The 19653-nt window shown below is 39.1% G+C and overlaps 1 protein-coding gene across 1 annotated transcript; it reads left to right on the top strand.

Annotated features, from left to right (window-relative positions):
* The first annotated feature begins 1988 nt into the window (after positions 1-1988).
* Positions 1989-16172, top strand: LOC130038357 (60S ribosomal protein L36a-like). Its single transcript, XM_056130247.1, has 2 exons — positions 1989-2038; positions 15744-16172. Exons 1-2 carry the CDS (start codon positions 1989-1991, stop codon positions 16090-16092), a joined length of 399 nt encoding a protein of 132 aa, XP_055986222.1. The 3' UTR covers positions 16093-16172.
* The last annotated feature ends 3481 nt before the right edge of the window (positions 16173-19653 follow it).

Consider the following 19653-nt stretch of genomic DNA (forward strand, 5'->3'; position numbering starts at 1 on the left):
ATGTGTGCATGCACCAGAGTTTTAAACTCCCTTTTATTAAAGGCAGCAAATGCAGTGAAAAGAAATATGAAGTGAGACAAGCTTGAGTTTCACTCTGGACTTTGTCACACTCTGACTGAGCAACTTTAGTATCATTTCCTTGCCTTCCTTGTGGAATTTCTGCTAGCGTCTTCCTTCTTTGACAAAGCCATAGCCATGTTACTCCTGTAAAGTGAAAAATAATCCCCGATCTCCCAATTATTGGGGGCAATTGGCCTGCATAGATTAATTTCTTCCTTTACCAGGAGCTTCTGTTCATACAAATGATGTCTTTGGTTAATTGGCAACTAGTTCTGGATTTTTCTTGCAGCACCATATCCTTGCTTCTTAGCTGTGCTGGTAAAGGATGGGGTAGGATTGCACTTCACAGATTCTCTTTTCCATACCTCCATATATCCAAATATCAAAAGGATTATCTGTGGTCAAGAACCAGCTTTAAGGCAGGTCTCATGAGGTTCATGTGAGAGTGTGTAGAGTTGAGCTCTAACTAGCACTTGAAAGTTTATGATGCATAGAAAAATGGGGCCTTCTTGTTTGAAGAGTTTGCTCAGGGTCTCCAGAGCCTGAACAACTTGAAGGCCTCAAACTCTACTGAAATTGGATAGTTAGGAGGGGAACCAAATATTAATTTGATTTTACTGAAACTCCTTGTTGTCTATATAAACCTAAAGCCAAAGCAATTGAGAGAAAGAATTAATCCAATCAAGGTATCTCCTTGGAATTCCATCAGACGGTTTAGGTAGAAATAAGAGGGACTTCTTCAGAGGTAGTTATGGTAAAGCAACATATTAAAATATATATTCTTTCCCTCATATGTGGAATATAAAGAAGCATGGTAGGGGAATACGTAATTTCCAAAATCAATAGAAATAAGGAGCAGGACAACTGACCCTTAGTAGGGACATTGCCAATCGAGGAGGAGGAGGAAAAGATCAGAGAAGCTACCACTGTGACAATGACGGAGGGTAGTGGTCATTTTGAACAATGACTGGGTGTTGAAAGGAGGTAAGTGATATTCTTGATACCCTATGAGTAACAGTATTGTAAACCAAGTGAATAAAAGGAAAAAAGTAAAAGGAAGATGTTCCTACCATAGAGGCAGCCCATGGAGCAGGGCAAGTGGGAAATTGGGGACACTGGTGGAGGAAAGTGGACACTAGTGAAGGGATTGGTATTGAAACTTTGTATACCTGCAACCCAATAATAAATAACTGTTACTTTGTAATTCATGGTGATTAAATAAAATTAAAATAAAGGAGAAGAAATATACTCTTTCAAAGCAGACTCATACATTGGAAGACACAGCAGGGACGAAAGTATATACCAGATCACTGAATATAGTGATGGGTTCCCAAACTCCAAGTCACTTTGTCCGCTTCCTTAAAATACTTTACAGAACCCCTCTCTGACATTCTTAGATTTCTTTTTGCCTCCATTCTGTCTCTGTTATCATTTTCAGGCAATAAAGATTTCTTATCCCCAACAACATACTTCTGATTTTATTTCAGCAGAGACCGGGATAAAAAAGACAGGGTGTCAGCTCTGTGCCCTCCAGCAAGACTCACCGCCTCTCAGGCTCAGCTTCTTCATCAGAGAAGCATGCAATATGTGTTGACTGAACAGATGAATAAATGAATGTAAAACGAGGATAATAATAACAAGCAGCTTATCACAGTTTGGAGAAGCATAACTGAGAAAATATATGCATTTAGCACTGTGCCTGGCACACAGCAGTCAAGGTTCCAGTAAATGTTAGCTAGCTCCCACCCTGCTCCTCCCTCTCCCTTGCACACACGCAGCCCTACCACCTTGCAGGCAGCACTGCTAGATTGCTATAGCAAATATTTCATTTCAGGCTGTCTTCCCTCTGCACCTCTAGAGACTGCCTCCCACGCAGCTAGTGTGTGCATCCAGACGACAAGTGACTCAGGGACAGTGTCAACAGGGCGATGGAAACTGCGACAGGAGAAGGGGATATTCTGAAAGCAGAAATAGCACAGTGAGCCCCTGTGCCCACTGATTACTGACTGTGCTTGCCAGTAGAAACGATACACTTTGATTGATTGGAGAGGTCTTGCTGAAAACTGATTTTGTCAGAATATTTCAAAATTATTATCTATTTAGCTACTTTGCCAAATTTAAAAAAACAGCACAAAGTAAATCTGATAATTTATTCACACTGCCAGAGTTCATCAACTGGGTCTCTGATTTCCTTGAGAGTTGATCTGTGATTGCTGATGAACTAAGCAAAGGGGAGATACAGGAGTAGATGCTTCAGTCACCAAGTATCCTCATGAGCCATGCCAATGAAATGTCACCTCTGAAATATCACTGCTCTTCCTGGCTTCACAGTTTTTTGTGACATGTCTCTTCCCCACATTTTCTACGCTCTCAATGATATATCTAATATTTCTCTCTTCTTTTCTCTCTGTGAACTTACTTCTTTCAGGGTTGTTTGGCACAGTCCACCACATTATCCATTCTCCTGTATCTGATGTGGCCTCTGATCTGATCTGCTAGATTATTCCAGTTATCTTATTCTGACTTCAAGGGTTTGTAGGTAGAAAGGAAATCTTCTGAGAAATCAAGGTTGCACAAGAATCAGAATTGCATGAAAAGTAAATGACGTTTCCCACATAAGTGATGATATCCCTTCACAGGAGGGACATACGAGTAGCAACTCAATGGACCATGTGTGTAGAAAACAGAGGGAAGGATTTTAATATCTGATTCATATTTTAAGAGTTCTGAGATTCTGTATTATTTGGGGTGGGGAATCACAGCCAGCAGTGTTCAGAGATTACTCCTTGCTCTGCACTCAGGGATCATTTCTGGCAGGGCTCAGGAAGTCATATGTGGTGTCAGGGATCGAACCCAGCTCAGTCACATGTAAGTCAAGCACCCTACCTATCACCCTACCTATCACCCTACCTATCACTTGGGTCCAATATTCTGTATTAACCTTAGCAAAACCAACCATCTTATTTGACAAATGAGAAAAATAAGTCAATAAGCTTAAGTAGATGCAGTCATTGTCTGAATAGGGTTAAGAACCCACATTTCCTGAATTTTACTCTAGAATTTTTCTCACTCTATCACAACGGTGCCCCCATAACAACTTCTCTCTGTCACTCTCTCTGAAACACTCTCCTCATTCACAATATTTCAGCGTAAGCCAAATTCTACTTAAAGTACATCTTATCGTCAGCCTCAAACTCACCACTATTGTGACTGAAATTCACATATCCATATATGAGAACATTAATATTTTCATTAAAAAGTGTTTGTGTCAAACTGCTATGTATATCGCTGCAGTAAAAAATAATTTAATTCAGAAAAATATGTTTACCTTTTCAAGAGCATCCCTCCTCAATTTACTCTTGCCTCCCTCCTCAACGTACTGATGGCAACTTAGGCAAAAATCCTTAACTGAACCTCTGAGTTGGCTGTGTCAATTTTAATGACAGAATAATTCAGAATGAAGGAGGTCAAAACAAGTAGGAAAAGTTTTCCACTGGCTAGCTAAGATTCTTGTTAGGAAGATATCACATAAGTGAAGAAATGACTTGAGAACGATTTCAGTTATATTAGTCATCACATGATCATATCCTTTAAAATAAAACAGAAGGTTTTATCTATTCATGGGCGCTTATTGTTCCATATAACTTTCAGGAGTGTTTGCTCCAATTCTTTGAATAATGTCATGGGTATCCTAATAGGAATTGTGTTGAATTTATACAGTGCTTTGGGAAGTATTGCCATTTTGACAATGGTAATTCTCCCGATCCATGAACAGGGGATATTTTCCAATTTCCTCGTATCCTCTTTTATTTCCTGAAGTAGAGTTTTGTAGTTTTCTTTGTACAGGTCCTTTACTTCCTTAGTTAAGGTGATTCATAGGTACTTGGTTTTCTGGGGCACAATTGTGAATGGGATTGTTTTCTTCATGTCTCTTTCTTCTCTCTCACTATTTGCATATAGGAAAGCCATGGACTTTTGGGTATTGATTTTATAGCCTGCCACTTTACTATATAAGCCTATTTTTTCTAGAAGTTTCTTGATAGGGTTTTAGGGTTTTCTAAGTATAGTATCATATCATCTGTGAATAGTGAGAGCTTGATTTCTTCCTTTCCTACCGGGATGCCCCTAATATCTTTCTCTTGCCTAATCGCTATTGCAAGTACTTCCAGTACTATATTGAACAGCAGTGGAGAGAGTGGACATCCTTGTCTCGTCCCTGATCTTAGAGGGAAGGCTCTCAGTTTTTCGCCATTGAGGACGATGCTTGCTGTAGGCTTGTGGTAGATGGCTTTACTATATTGAGAAAAGTCCCCTCTATCCCCATTTTAGCTAGGGTTTTCATCATAAATGGGTGCTGGATCTTGTCAAATGCTTTCTCTGCATCTATTGATATGATCATATGATTTTGTCTTTTCTTTTGTTGATATGGTGGATTATGTTGATTGATTTCCGAGTGTTAAACCAGCCTTGCATCCCCGGGATGAATCCTACTTGGTCATGGTGTATGATCTTTTTGATGAGTAGTTGAATTCTATTTGCTAGTATTTTGTTGAGAATCTTCGCATCCGTGTTCATCAGGGATATCGACCTGTAGTTTCCTTTTTTTGTGGTGTCTTTGTTTCCTTTTGGTATTAGAGAGATATGGGCTTCATAGAAACTGTTTGGGAGAGTTTCTGTTTTTTCAATTTCCTGAAAGAGCTTGAGAAGGACTGGGAGCATGTCCTCTTTAAATGTTTGGAAAAATTCGCTAGTGAATCCATCTGGGCCCGGGAAGACTTTTGATTGCAGTTTCTATTTCGTTGATGTTAATAGGTCTATTCAGATACTCCAGGTCTTATTGATTTAGCTTTGGGAGATTATAGGAGTCCAGGAATTTATCCATTTCTTCTAGGTTCTCTTGTTTCGTGGCATACAGACTTTCAAAGTAGTCTCTGATGATCTTTTGGATTTCTTTGGTTTCTGTTGTGATATCCCCCTTCTCATTTCTGATTCGGTTCAAACTCTACTACAAGGCAGTAATAATTAAAACAGCATGGTACTGGAAAAAGGGCATAGCTGTAGACCAACGGAACAGGGTTGAATATACTGACCCCCCCCCAAGCATACGAGCATCTAATCTTTGATAAGGGGGCAAGAAAAGTGAAGTGGAGCAGGGAAAGCCTCTTTAACAAATTATGCTGGCAAAACTGGACGGCTACATGCAAAGAAATGGGCTCAGATCTTTGCCTAACTCCATGTACAAAAGTAAGATCTAAGTGGAGTAAAGACCTCAACATCAGACCGGAATCTATAAGATACATTGAGGAAAATGTTGGCAAAACCCTTCATGACATAGAAGCTAGTGGTGTCTTCAAAGATGTCACACCGCTGGCCAAGCAAGTGAAAACAGAGATAGACAAATGGGACTATCTTAAACTAAGAAGCTTCTGCACCTCAAAAGAAACAGTGACCAAAATACAAAGACAGTCTACAGAATGGGAAAGGATATTCGCCAACTACACATCTGATAAGGGGTTAATTTCAAGGATATACAAAGTACTGGTTCAACTCCACAAAAAGAAAACATTCAACCCCATCAAAAAATGGGGAGATGAAATGAATAGAAACTTTCACAAAGAAGAAATCCGAATGGCTAAAAGACACATGAGAAAATGTTCCACATCATTAACCATCAAGGAGATGCAGATCAAAACCACAATGAGATATCACTTCACACCACAGAGACTGGCCCATATCCACAAGAACAAAAGCAACCGGTACTGGTGCGAATGTGGTGAGAAAGGGACACTCCTTCACTGTTGGTGGGAATGCCGACTGGTTCACCCCTTTTGGAAAACAGTATGGATGATTCTCAAAAAATTAGAAATTGAGCTCCCATTTTACCCAGCAATACCACTCCTGGGAATATATCCCAGAGAGGCAAAAAAGTATAGCCAAAGTGACATCTGCAATTGTCTGTTTATTGCAGCACTCTTTACAATAGCCAGAATCTGGAAAAACCTGAGTGCCCGAGAACAGATGACTGGTTAAGGAAACTTTGGTACATTTACACAATGGAGTACTATGTAGCTGTTAGAAAAGACGAAGTCATGAAATTTACATACAAGTGGTACTACATGGAAAGTATCATGTTAAGCGAAATGACTCAGAAAGAAAGGGATAGACATAGAAAGATTGCATTCATCTGGGGAACGTAAAGTAACAAAATAGGAAACTAACACCCAAGAATGGCCGAGATTAGTACCAGGAATTTTACTCAATGACCTGGAGGTCAACCACACATGTTAGGGGAAAAGGGAGCTCAGTAAGAGAAGGGAACACCAAACAAAGGGTGTTGGGAGGATCCGCCCATAATGGGAGAAGCATGCTGAAAGTAGACTATCGACCAAACATAATTGCCACTCAATGCCCCTTTTGCAAACCACAGCACCCAAAAGGAGAGAGAGGGAAATGCCCTGCCACAGAGGCAGGGTGGGATGGGGGCCTGGGGGGTGGGAGGGATACTGGGATCTGTGGTGATGGGAAATGCGCACTGGTGCAGGGATGGGTGTTTGATCATTGTATAATTGAAACCCAAGCACAAAAATTTGTAAGGCTGCAACTGTACCTCATGATGTCTCACTATTAAAAAAATAAATAAAAAATAAAGCATAAGACATAGGAATTGAATACGGTGTGGTTCAGGAAGCTTATCTGAGAACTTCTTAAATGACAAAGTTTCCAAAGTGTAATAAATGTTCATTTCCTTTATCAAATAAAAAAGTGAAAATATAGTAAAAAATTAAAAAATAAAATAAAACAGAAGGTAAATTCTTACGACACTTTAATAAGGATGATAAGGGCTATTCTCCAACATTTTCCCTAGTATTTGAGTTACCACAATCACCATTATTAAACATTGATATATATCTCACTTACTAGATGGGGAAACAGCATCATCACTGTCAGGATAAAAACTGAATTCCTGCCTCTCAAGGTTAAGAATGTTCAGGCACATGCATGTGCAGAGAAGGTGTGAAGTCAAAGATCCCAGGGGTCCCTTATTCAAAGTGTTGGTCTCAAGCTGCTTCTTGAAGAACAACAGAAAACAGAGAAATAGAAGGTTTGTTAGGGCAAACAACGGAGAAAATAAATTGACTCTGAAGTGAGGTTGTCGGTGATAGCATTGAAGAAAGGGCATTGCAGAGACTATGGATGACACATTAGTTAAAAAGTTTATACTATACTATAAAGTACGACTGTAGAGTTTCATAGGAAAATGAGAGGGATTTTCACAAAGTCTTTTGGAAATATCCATCTGTGTTCCATAGGTGGGTTGTGAGTATAATGAAGACCATCATACGTAGTACATAAAGAATCCAAGCCTGGAGATGTGAATTTCAGGAAGATGAAATAGGTTAAATAAAAGGATCCTTGGTTTTGGTTTGGTTTTCTATGTTTATAGGAAACGATATACTATGTGTTAAAAGCAGAGATCAAAGACTGTTTTTTACTTAAAATCAATGATAAAGTTTCAGTGATTTGGGGTATGTGATCTCTTCTTCTAGTTCCAAGTTTTAAAGGAAATATAAGAGCAATGTTAATATTGATTTCTTATTTAAATTATGTATGAGTAAAACTGTCTTATGTTACTATGAATATTGTTCCTCTATAAATCTAAAGGTACCTAAAACCTATTTGATGCTAAATTAATAATGCTTTAATATTAAATTTAAGAAAATAAGTTCTTGTTCCTGGTAGCACAACTTAAATTTTTACATTCCATTTTAATCTTAATCCCTGTAAAGAAGTTGTTTTATAAAGTTGTTAATAATTATGTAATTTTTCTTAATACATAAACGCATGACTCTTATTAGAAAATTCACAAAATAATAAAACATACTGGAAGTTTAAATTTAAAATAAAATGCACATTTGACAAAATTTTGGAATGGCTCCCCAAACTATATCCCTAAACTAATTCAAACCACTAGAGGATCTGTTCAAAGCTGGAAAACCATGAAATTTTGATTTCATTAATTCCTCAAAACATTTGAATGGTATGAGAATTATCCTCATTTTCCTTGGAAACAAACCAAAACTCGAAAAAATAGTGACTTATCCAAGATCACGATCACAGTCACATTCATCCTGTTCGTCGATGGCCTCGAGCAGGCACCAATAACGTCTCCTTCATCCTAGCCCTGAGATTTTAAAAAGTGCCATATTCAAGGCTCTTTCAGGGTTAGGAGAATGAGACCCATCATTGTTACTGGTATTTGGCATATTGGGTACACCACGGGGAGTTTGCCAGACTCTGCCGTGTGGGCAGGTTACATTTGGTAGCCTGCCAGGCTGTCCAAAGTAAGAATGAGATAATAAGATGTGGGAGCTGGGTTTTATAGTCTCTGGGTCTTGGCCGTTGATGTGATTACACGGCGCTTGGGGTCAGTTGGTGGATGTGACCCCTTCCTACTGGAAGATGGAAGATCTGGGTGGAGGATGCTCAGCCCTGATTTGAGCAGGCTTAGAGATCTCAGCCCCGGGACCCACATGCCTCTGCTGGTACCAAGATCAATAAATACATATCTAGCAAGATATATTATATATTTAGGTTGTTTTCATTCCTGGGTCTTAACTCCTGTTTGTTTATTATTTTGTTTGTTTTATGTTTGGGGGACTGGAGCGATAGCACAGCGATAGGGTGCTTGCCTTGCATGCAGCCAACATGGCCGACCCGAGTTCGATTCCTCTGCCCCTCTTGGAGAGCCCGGCAAGCTACTGAGAGTATCTCGCCCGCACGACAAAGCCTGGCAAGCTACCCGTGATGTGTTCGATATGCCAAACACAGTAACAACAAAGTCTCCAATGGGCCCGCTCGAGAAAATCGATGAACAACGGGAGGACAGTGACAGTGACAGTGATAATTGGGAGCCACACCCTGCAGAACTCAAGGGCTCCTCCCAGCTCTATACTCTAGAGATCAGACAGTATCAGGGAAGGAATCCAGATCTCCTGCAAAACATTCAACCCACCAATCTATCTTTCTGGCTATGTGTCTTAACTCTTAACTAAGTTTTATGATACTTTCTCAAATTTATGAGTAAAAAAATTGATATATTTTTTGTTTCTTGTTGCTTCAGTTGCAGTACCCAAGTAATGTTTTGCTTCAGGAAAAAGTCTATAGAATCCATGATGAATGCAATTAGTGAGGTGTTAGCAATTCTGTGACTGACCTTGAAAGCAAAATTCTTAAGGGGAAATCAACACATTGAGAGACTGCTCTGGACAAGCCTTAGGAGAATCCTACCATGTAAGGAGTTACTTCTTCCTCCAGTGATATTAGCCTTAAGTACTTAAGGGCTGGGAATTACTTATTTGCATAATCAATGTTTTCTAACATCTCTTGATTACAAAACCTGTTCGTACAAGGGCACATAGGTGAGTATGAGAAAATGTACAACTTTGTTCTCAATTAGCACTTTGACAAATACACTGAGTACCTTGTATATATGTCTGCCATTATAATTGTGTTTTTTTAAATTTTATTTTATAAGATTGTTCACATTAATTGATTGCATTCAATATTTCAACACCAATCCCACCACTATTACACCTTTCCATGGTCATTATTTCAAATTTTCCCACCACCATTCAAGTCTGCTGCTAGATATTTTATTTTCAATTGCTTCTTATGAATATCACGAGAGGTTGCACGACTGCAAAAGTGGCTGTGTGCTTCTGGAATTCCAAAATTGTAAATGGTTGGGGTCCAGAGACATCTCTGTAGGAAGCTAATTCATTTTTAGATTCATTGGGGGTCTCTGAATCAAGGCCATTGATGCTCTGAGATGGCACCCGGAGGCAGATCGTGGGTGTGACAGCCAGGACCCCAAGGGGGCAGGAGGATGAGAAGGGATGACCTGTCTCTGCTGCCGCCATGTGGCCTGGAGTTTTAGTCTTTGAACCCACATACCTGGGTTTTGCTTCTGGAAGCTTGTGGCTATCAGAGTTTCATCTGGAGTGGATGCAGAGGGCACACCCACTCCATCTGTGGTGCCCCTGTGGAATTGGCTCAGTATGGGGTCCGGAGAGATCTTGGGTGAGCTGCTATCTTCCAAGATTCAATCTCCCATCATAATTTTGAACTCTACTGTCATTTGTTTGGATTTCCATTTTCTGCTTCGTTTTTTGGAGTTTCAAATTTTTTTTAATCTTACCAGTAGCTCAATTATTCTACTTATACATTTGACAAAATTGAAACTTCATCAGCCGTTTCTCTTAGGAACCCTAGGGCAGCCATGTTAGACATTTTCTGATCAGTTTACTGATAGAATAATGCCTATTTACTATGCACATAGCAGCACCTATCTACAAGGTACGGGAAAGGTTACTGAATTCTTACTGTCATAGGCTTGGATATATGAGGCTTGTGTAGCCAAAGAAGGTCTAAACTAAAACGGAATCGATACTTAGCTTTACTACACTGAAATTTTTGATGATTTTTGAACATGGGGTCCTGTATGTTCATTTTCACTTGGACTCACTAATAATGTAGCTGTTCCTCGATGGTGCCATAGCCCACTACAAGGGGATGCTGTGCTCATACAAACCATACTCAGAGCCTCACCGAGGTTACTCATATTGGAATAAAGGAGAATAGCAAGATTTATTTATTTGTTTGTTTTTACCAAATAACCGGGCTGGAGCGATAGCACAGCAGTAGGTTGTTTGCCTTGCACACAGCCAGCCCGGCCAAGCTGGGTTCAATTCCTCCACCTCTCTCAGAGAGCCCGGCTAGCTACTGAGAGTATCTCGCCCTCATAGCAAAGCCTGACAAGCTACCTGTGACGTATTCAATATGCCAAACACAGTAACAACAAGTCTCAAAATGGAGACGTTACTGGGCCCGCTCGAGCAAATTGATGAACAGTGGGAAGACAGTGCTACAGTGCTCTGGTCTAGAATCACCAGGAGATACACAGTTATAAAGTGGTTCATGCTTGTGTTTCAGGTATATAATGTTCTATCACCGGTCCCTTCACCATTGTGCTTTTCCCACCACCAATGTCCATATTTTCCATCACACCCACTTCTCCCCAGCCTGCCTCTATGGCAGACACTTTTCATATCTCTTTTGCACTCTCTTTTTCTCTTTTTGGGCATTATGGTTTGCAACACAGGTACTGAAAGTTTATCATGCTTGGCCCTTTTACCTACTTTGAGCACTCAGTTCCCATTTCCCACTATCTTTGTCATAGTGAACCTTTCTCTATCTTAGCTGCCCTCTCCCCCACCACATGTGGCAAGCTTCCAACCATGGAGCAGTCCTTCTGGCCCTTGTTTCTACTGTCCTTGAGTATTCGTCTCATGCTATGTTCTTTTTAACTTCCACAGACGAGCTCAATCATTCTATGTCTGTCCCTCTTCATCTGACTCATTTCACTCAGGATTATTTTCTACATGTCATCCATAAGAGAATTTCATAACTTCATTTTCCCTAACAATTGCATAGTATTCCATTGCTTAGATGTACCAGGTTTTTTAACCAGTGATCTGCTCATGGTTACTCGGGTTGTTTCCAGATTCTGGCTATTGTGAACAGTGCTGCAATGAAAATAGAAGTGCAGATAGCGTTTCTGTTAATTTTATTTTGGTGGTGGAGGAAGGATATATTCCCAGAAGTGGTATTGCAGGGTCATATGGAAGCTCAATTCCAAGCTTTTGAGGAATGCCCATATTGTTCTCCAAAACTGCTGAAAGCAGTCATTATTCCCACAATGAACAAGAGCTCATTTCTCCCTAAATCCACACCAGAATTGGTTGCCCTTGTTCTTTTTGATGGTTGCTAGTCTCTGTGGTGTGAGATAATACTTCATTGTTGTTTTGATTTGTGTCTCCCTGATGATTATCATTTTATGTGCCTTTTGGCCATTTGAATTCCTTCTTTGAGGAAGTTTCTGTTCATTTATTTCCCCCATTTTTTTTGCGGGGTTGTGTGTTTGTTTTTCTCATAAAGTTCTACCAGTACCTTACATATCTTGTATATTAACCCATTATCAGATGGGTACTGCGTTAATAATTTCTCCCAGTATGTGGGCTGTCTTTGTATCTTGACCACTATTTTTGAGGTGCAGAAGCTTCTTAGTATGATGTAGTCCCATTTATCCACCCTATGGATTTCTGTAGTTTCTGTTGTGATGTCCCCCTGTGCATTTCTGATTCGGTTTATTAGGGTTCTGTGTTTCCTTGTGAGTCTTGCTAGTGCTTTACAGATCTTTTTTATTTTCTTAAAAACCAGCTCTTGGTTTCATTGATCTTTTGGACTATGTTTTTGAGATTTCAGCTCCATGATTTCTGCTCTAAGTTTTATTATATCCTTCCTCCTGCCTGGTTTGGGCTCCTTTTGTTGGTCCTTTTCCAGGACCTTAAACTGCGAGAATAAGTTATTGTTGTGGGCCCTTTCTTTCTTCCTGATGAATGCTAGCAAAGCATTCATATTAACATTCATCTTAACACTCATCTTAACAAAGCATTCATCTTAACACTGCTTTTGCTGTGTCCCACAAGTACTGGTATCTTGTGTCCTAATTCTTATTTGTTTACAGGAATCTTTTGATTTCCTCTTTAATTTCCTCTCTAAGGCCCTGGTTGTTCAGGAGTGAACTTTTTAATTTCCAGGTGTTTGATTTGATTCTCCATTTCTGTGTGTGATTTAGTTATATTTTCAGTGCATCATGGTCTGAAAAGATACAATATTTATCCTCTTTAATTTATCCTCTTAATTTTATGGAGGTATGTTTTGTGGCCCAGTATGTGGCCTATCTTGGAAAATGCCCTATATGCACCGGAGAAGAATGTGTATCTGTATTTAGCTTTTGGAAAATGAAACGTTATCATCTAATATATATATATATATATATATATATATATATATATGAGATAACTCCCTTTCTTCCATTTATTCCCCCAAATAAAGTAATTCCTTTCTCAGATATACTCTGGTTGATTTATTGAGTGGTGACAAATAGTTGTTGGAATATACAACTATTATTGTGGTGCTATCAATGTCTTTCTTCATGTCTATTAGCATTTTTTCATGTTTTGCTGGTCCCTCATTAGATGCATATACATTTAGGAGTGAGAGTTCTTGATGTACAGATTCCTTGATCATTAAGAAATGACCATCACTGTCTCATATAACCTTCTTCAACAACATAAGGTCTATGTGGTTTGATAATTGTACCAGCATTTTTAATCACAAATTTATTTTTATTTTTTATTAGTGAAACATCATGAGGTACAGTTGTAGACTTACAATTTTTTGTGCTTGGGTTTCAGTCATACAATGATTGAGTACCATCCCTCCACCAGTGCCCATTCTCCACCTCCAGTGCAACCAGTATCCCTCTCACCCCCACCCCCCATCCCACCCCATCCCTGTGGCAGGGCATTCCCTTTGGTTTTCTCTCTCCTTTTGGGTGTTCTGGTTTGCAAAAGAGGCATTGAGTGGCAATCATGTTTGGTCTATAGTCTACTTTCAGCATGAGTCTCCCATCCTGGGAGGATCCTCCCAACACCCTTTATTTGGTGTCCCCTTCTCTATCTGAGCTGCCTTTTCCCCTAGCATGTGCGGCTGGCCTCCAAGGCATGGAGTGAACCTCCTGGTACTTATCTCGGCTATTCTTGGGTGTTAGTCTCCTATTTCATTACTTTATATTCAGATGAATACAATCTTTCTATGTCTCTCCCTCTCTTTCTGGCTCATTTCACTTAGCATGATACTTTCCATGTAGTACCACTTGTATGTAAACGTCATGATTTCATCTTTTCTAACAGCTGCATAGTACTCCATTGTGTAGATGTACCAAAGTTTCTTTAACCAGTCATCTGTTCTCGGGCATTCAGGTTTTTTCCAGATTTTGGCTATTGTGAATAGTGATACAATGAACATAGAAGTGCAAATGTCATTTCTACTGTACTTTTTTGCCTCTCTGGGATATATTCTCAGGAGTGGAATAGCTGGGTCAAATGGGAAGTCAATTTCTAATTTTTTGAGAATCTTGCATATTGTTTCCAAAAGGGCTGAACCAGTCAGCATTCCCACCAGCAGTGAAGGGGAGTCCCTTTCTCGCCACATCCACGCCAACACAGGTTGCTTTTGTTCTTTTGTATGTGGGCCAGTTTCCGTGGTGTGAGATGATATCTCATTGTTGTTTTGATCTGCATCTTCCTGTTGATTAGTGATGTAGAGCATTTTCTCATGTGTCTTTTAGCTATTAGAATTTCTTCTTTGGAAAATTTCTGTTCATTTAATCACCCCATGTTTTGATGGTTTTAGATGTTTTCTTCTTGTAGAGTTCAACCAGTGCTTTGTATATCCTTGATATAACCCCTTATCAGATGGGTATTGGGTGAATATCCTTTCCCACTCTGTTGATTGTCTTTGTATTCTTTTACCAGCTTTTTTGAGGGGGTTGTTTTCTTGGAGAATTGTTTTCCAGCGTTTGACTCTGATTCTGTGTTTGCTTTGATTTTTCAGATGTGTTTCTTGCAGGAATCAGGGTATTAGATTCAATTTTCTAATCTATCCTGCCACTCTGTGCCTCTTAATTGGTGCATTTGGTCCATTGACATTGAGAGAGAAGATTATTGTTATGCGGATTTGTGCCATCTTTATGTAGAAGTTTGGTGTACTTCTGGGGCTTGTCTTATCTTAAAGTAGCTTATTTAATTGTTTTTGTAACAATGATTTTGAGTCTATGAAGTTTCTGAGCTGTTTTTATGTGCTATGTTGTGTAGTGTTCCTTCAAATATGAATAAGAGTCTGGCTGGGTAAAGTATTTGAGGTGAGGCATTCATTCCATTGAGTTTTTCACTATATTCCTCCATTGTTTTCAGGCCTGGAAGGTTTCATGTGATAAGTTAGCTGTGAGTCTTAAAGATGCTACTTTATAAGCATTTTCCTTCTTTCATCTTGCTGCTTTCAGTATTCTATTTCCATCTATGGTTTTTGCTACTCTGATTATGATGTCTCTTGGGGTATTTTTATTTGGACTTCTTTGGGTTGGTATCCTTTGGACCATCTGGATTTGGTTGCATACACTTTTCAGCTCTGGGAACTTCTCAGCAATGTTAGCTTTGACAGTTGCTACTTCACAGGGTATTCTTCCTGTCCTTCTGGTACGCCAGTGATTCTTATGTTGTTCCTCTTGACTTTATCCTGATATTCTTTTCTCATATATTGGTTTAGTTTGAGGCTCTTTTCTATTTTCTCCTGTAGTCTGAAGATTCTCTACACCTGATCTTAGAGCTCACTGATTCTGTCCTCAGCAACTGTTACTCTGATGGTGAGGCCTTCCAGTGAGTGTTCATTTCACCTACCAGCTTTTTCAGATCTGTCATTTATGCTTGTATTTTCACTTTTTCATTTTCCTTATTTGTGCCCTCACATCCTCCTGTATTTTATAGGACATGTGCTCCATTGTGTCTTTGGGCTCCTTATGCATCCTTAACAGTTCCATTTAAATAACTTATCAGAGAGGTTATATAGAACATTATTACTGGTTGGGTCAACTGGACTAGTATCTTCATTCTCTAAGCCTGGCAGATTTCTGTGTTGCTTTGTAATTGTGACCTTTGAAATTTTGAGTTGTTTCCTGCATGTTTTATGTGGTTAGGAGCATAAGATTTCTTGAGTTATAGCTTTCCTCTGAACACCACTGCTGCAAGCACGGTGAACGTACCGAAAACCCGTCAGGCTTTTTGTAAGAAATGTGGCAAACATCAGCCCCACAAAGTCACACAGTACAAGAAGGGCGAGGATTTTCTGTATGCCCAGGGAAAGCATCGTTATGACAGGAAGCAGAATGGTTTTGGGGGTCAAACTAAGCCTATTTTCCGGAAAAAGGTTAAAACTACAAAGAAGATTGTGTTGAGACTTAAATGCATCGAGCCCGACTGCAGATCTAAGAGAATGCTGGCCATTAAGAGATGCAAGCATTTTGAACTGGGAGGCGATAAAAAGAGAAAGGGACAAGTGAACCAGTTCTAAGCTTCATCTTTTAATATGAAGACAGAAATCCTGGACTGTGTTAGACTCATGGAACAATCCATGATTTAGGAGGGAAATTAAGTAGTACCATGAATAAACTCCCTGAGAGTAAATTTACTTGAAAAAAATATTTCTTGACTTATAGAGTGATGAAGCAATGTGCAGCCACGGAGCAAAGTGGAGCATGTGGGCTCTTCCTGTCAGGTTCCTGGGCATGGGGGTGGTCTCTGATAGAGGTGAGTATGTCCACTGGGTCCAAACAGTCTACCCTGACAGGATTTCTTTACAAGTTCTGGTTGATAACTGAGAATAAGTTCTTGTTGCTGTTGTATTTTTAAAAAGAAATAAGAAAACATTTAAAATAGTAACTGTCCTGTATGTCAGAATCTACTGCCAATCTCCCATATCAACTTTGTGTCAGCTTCAAATCAGCTATGGTAAGTTATCCTTGTATACCTCTTATTGAAATGTTTTCTTAAACCAGAAGAAACTGCACCCATCAGACCTGTTAGTCTTCAGTTCTACTAACAGATATAAGGAAAAGAATCTAGCCAATTTTAGGAATCATATTTTAAAATAAGCTTCCTCTTGTTCTGAAGGCTGTACTGACTATTCTGGAAAGTTGGCTCATATGCTTATTTATATAGTGAGTTCATTTTGGTGCTAACTTTCCACATTTTCAGAGTAAAATACATAATGCGCACTCTAGACTTACAGGTTGGGCTTTATATCTATTTCTTCCACATCTCTAATTTGCTTCTTGGCTACAAACCTCCTATTTCCATATTGGTAGACAACTAGATGGGTATTATGCTGTTTTAAAAATGGGGGAAGAAATAGCATCACTACTGTTAGGGCTACTTTATCCCCGGCAACTTATTTTAGACACAGATAATCTTACTAGATTGTACACAAATGATTCCAGCATCTGAGTAATCCATACTATTTTCTCAAAGACATTGATCAACCATTTGTGGTCCTGGTTTCCTTATCATATACGCATGGCTACACAGTGTAAAATTTAAAGTTAAAAAGAAATTTTAAGTTACTTGTATTTCATTTCATTTTATCATATCATCCAGAGACATTTCATAAATGAATCTTCATATTCCTAAGGCTTAGCTTCTAGTCTTATCACAGATTCTACCTTAGCACTCCAGCAACTTTTTAATAGGCAATAGCCCTCCTGGATTAGTGTCCTATGAGGTGTTTCACTACATTTGTCAAACTCCTTTTCCTTCTAATACTCCCAGGATGATAGATTGAAGTTCTTTCAAAGCTGCATATGTGCACAGCCTTAATCAAAATATACCCCATTCTCAACATTAATGACAAAAGAGAATATAAATGAAAAGATTCCATTTGCCTTCAAACCAGCAAAGGGATAGAAGCCCGATATCAAGTAAAGAATAGGCCATTGGTGAAAGCAGGTTCCACCAAGAATTACAAGCCCAGGCCACCTGTTTCTCATCTCTTCAATTCCATTTCCTCAACTCTGTAAGTAGAGAGTTGAGGCTTTCAGAACAATTGGACTTTGATTATGAGGGAATGCCTTGGATGCTATTAATAAGAGTGAAAGGGAGCATGTATTTAGGTAGCCAGGTTGCCTGGGTTCAAATTCTGGCTCTGCCAATAAGGTGGCCTTGGGAAAGTTTTTCAACACTGTGCTTCTGTTTTTTTGATTCACATAAACTGGGCAATATTACAGATGGTCCCTGACAGGACGGTTCCACTTACTGCTTTTTAGAATTTACAATGGTGTGAAAGTGATACAGATTCAGTAGAAAATATATTTTCTAATTTTGAATGTTGATCTTTTCCCAAGCTAGTGTGTTCTGGTCCCATATTCTCTAGTGATGATGGGCAGTGGCAGCAAGCCAGAGTTCCCACTCAGTCTTGTGATCACAAGGGTAAACAACTGGCCTAATTTTCTGCTTACATTACATTACTAAATAAATTGCACGACATAGTAAACACTATTATAAAACAGACTTTGTATTAGATTATTTTGCCCAACTGAAGTCTAATATAAGTTCTTTGAGCACATTTAATACAGGCTAGGTTAAGGTATGATATAGGTTATATTAAATGTGTCTTTTCTTTATTGAATCACTGTGAATCACAAAGCTATTTGTTATTGAGTTTAAGGACTGTTATGCTCCAATACCAATCCCTTCACAGTGCCCATTTCCTTTCTCCAATGTCTCCCGTTTCCCTCTGCCCCACAGCCTGCTCCAATGACAGGCGATTTATTTTTCTTTTCTTTTTTTCTCTCAGACACTGTGGTTTATGATACTATTATGATATCATGCACATCACTTTACCACCTTTCAGCACTCAGTCTTCCACCAGAGTGATGATTCCCTCCACTTGACTTAGATATTTTCAACTGACAATAAGTGTCTTGAGATCTAACCCCATTGCAATTTTAGGAATATCAGCATTGATTATTTCATAGCAATGTTGTGAGAATAACATAAAGTAATACATTGAAGGAATTTAGCACACTACCTAGTACACAGTGAATGTACAGTAAATTGTGTAGGTATTGTTTTTATTGGCGATCTGCAAGCTAAGGAAAGTTCAGAATTTCTGGTTAGAATAATGTCTGATCCTATAATCCCGAAAATCCACAATATTGGGCTCTCAGGTGTCATTCTTCCATTCCCCTAGAGACTACCAAGCTACTTTACCCTTCACCTAACTGAGCCATTGGTGAGTGAAGTGCTCTCCTCCCAGCTACACCTTCATCATGTATATAGTATGCTCCCTAGAGCTTCAGGGGCTTCACAGTGCTTTACCTAAATCACAAAAGACATATACAGATATTCAGCACATGCAAACTCATAACATTATACTTCACAAATCATTCTCTACCATACAGCATCCATGCCACATATGCATACAAAGTTTTTTCGTGGTGGTTATAGCACCATTAAAGACCATAATGATATTTACAACAGGTAAAATTATAATAGTGGTCCAGGCATACATTTCCCTCCAAAGGCTACTTTCTCCATAGCACTAGATACCTTATTTTCCTTAACAGAGGCAACATATTCTGGATGATCTTGCAGAGCCTCTATCCAGCTGGTTGTGAAGCAAATGAGAATGCTTCTCCTTAAATGAGTGCGATCTTTATTACCTTAAGTTCAAAGCTTTTTTCTTTCCAACTTTGTATGGATACCAAATGACAAAGAGTCCCCCACCTTGTATCACAGTCACAGCATTAACTACAGCTACAAAGGTCAGTATAAAATGATACAATAAAACATGACTGCTCTGTGCTTCCTTTCCTGTGTCTCTTGTTGCCTCTCTAGACTGTGTAAACTGTGAGTTATAACATTAAATCGTACCACTTTGCCCATAGTTTGGGACCCAGATAATAATTATTGACACCAAAAGAACAAAAAATATTTGGAGCAGTATTTCACTTAGATGTCTTAAATGTTCTGCAACACTGACTTAGATTTTAATCCAGTCACTTAATAGGATGGGGGAGAAGAAATAAAAGCCACTAGATGTAAATTCCATGTTAAGAAATAAAGGGTTCATTGCATA

Source organism: Sorex fumeus, unplaced genomic scaffold (assembly GCF_029834395.1).
Source record: "Sorex fumeus unplaced genomic scaffold, SorFum_2.1 ptg000075l, whole genome shotgun sequence".
NCBI lineage: Eukaryota > Metazoa > Chordata > Mammalia > Eulipotyphla > Soricidae > Sorex > Sorex fumeus.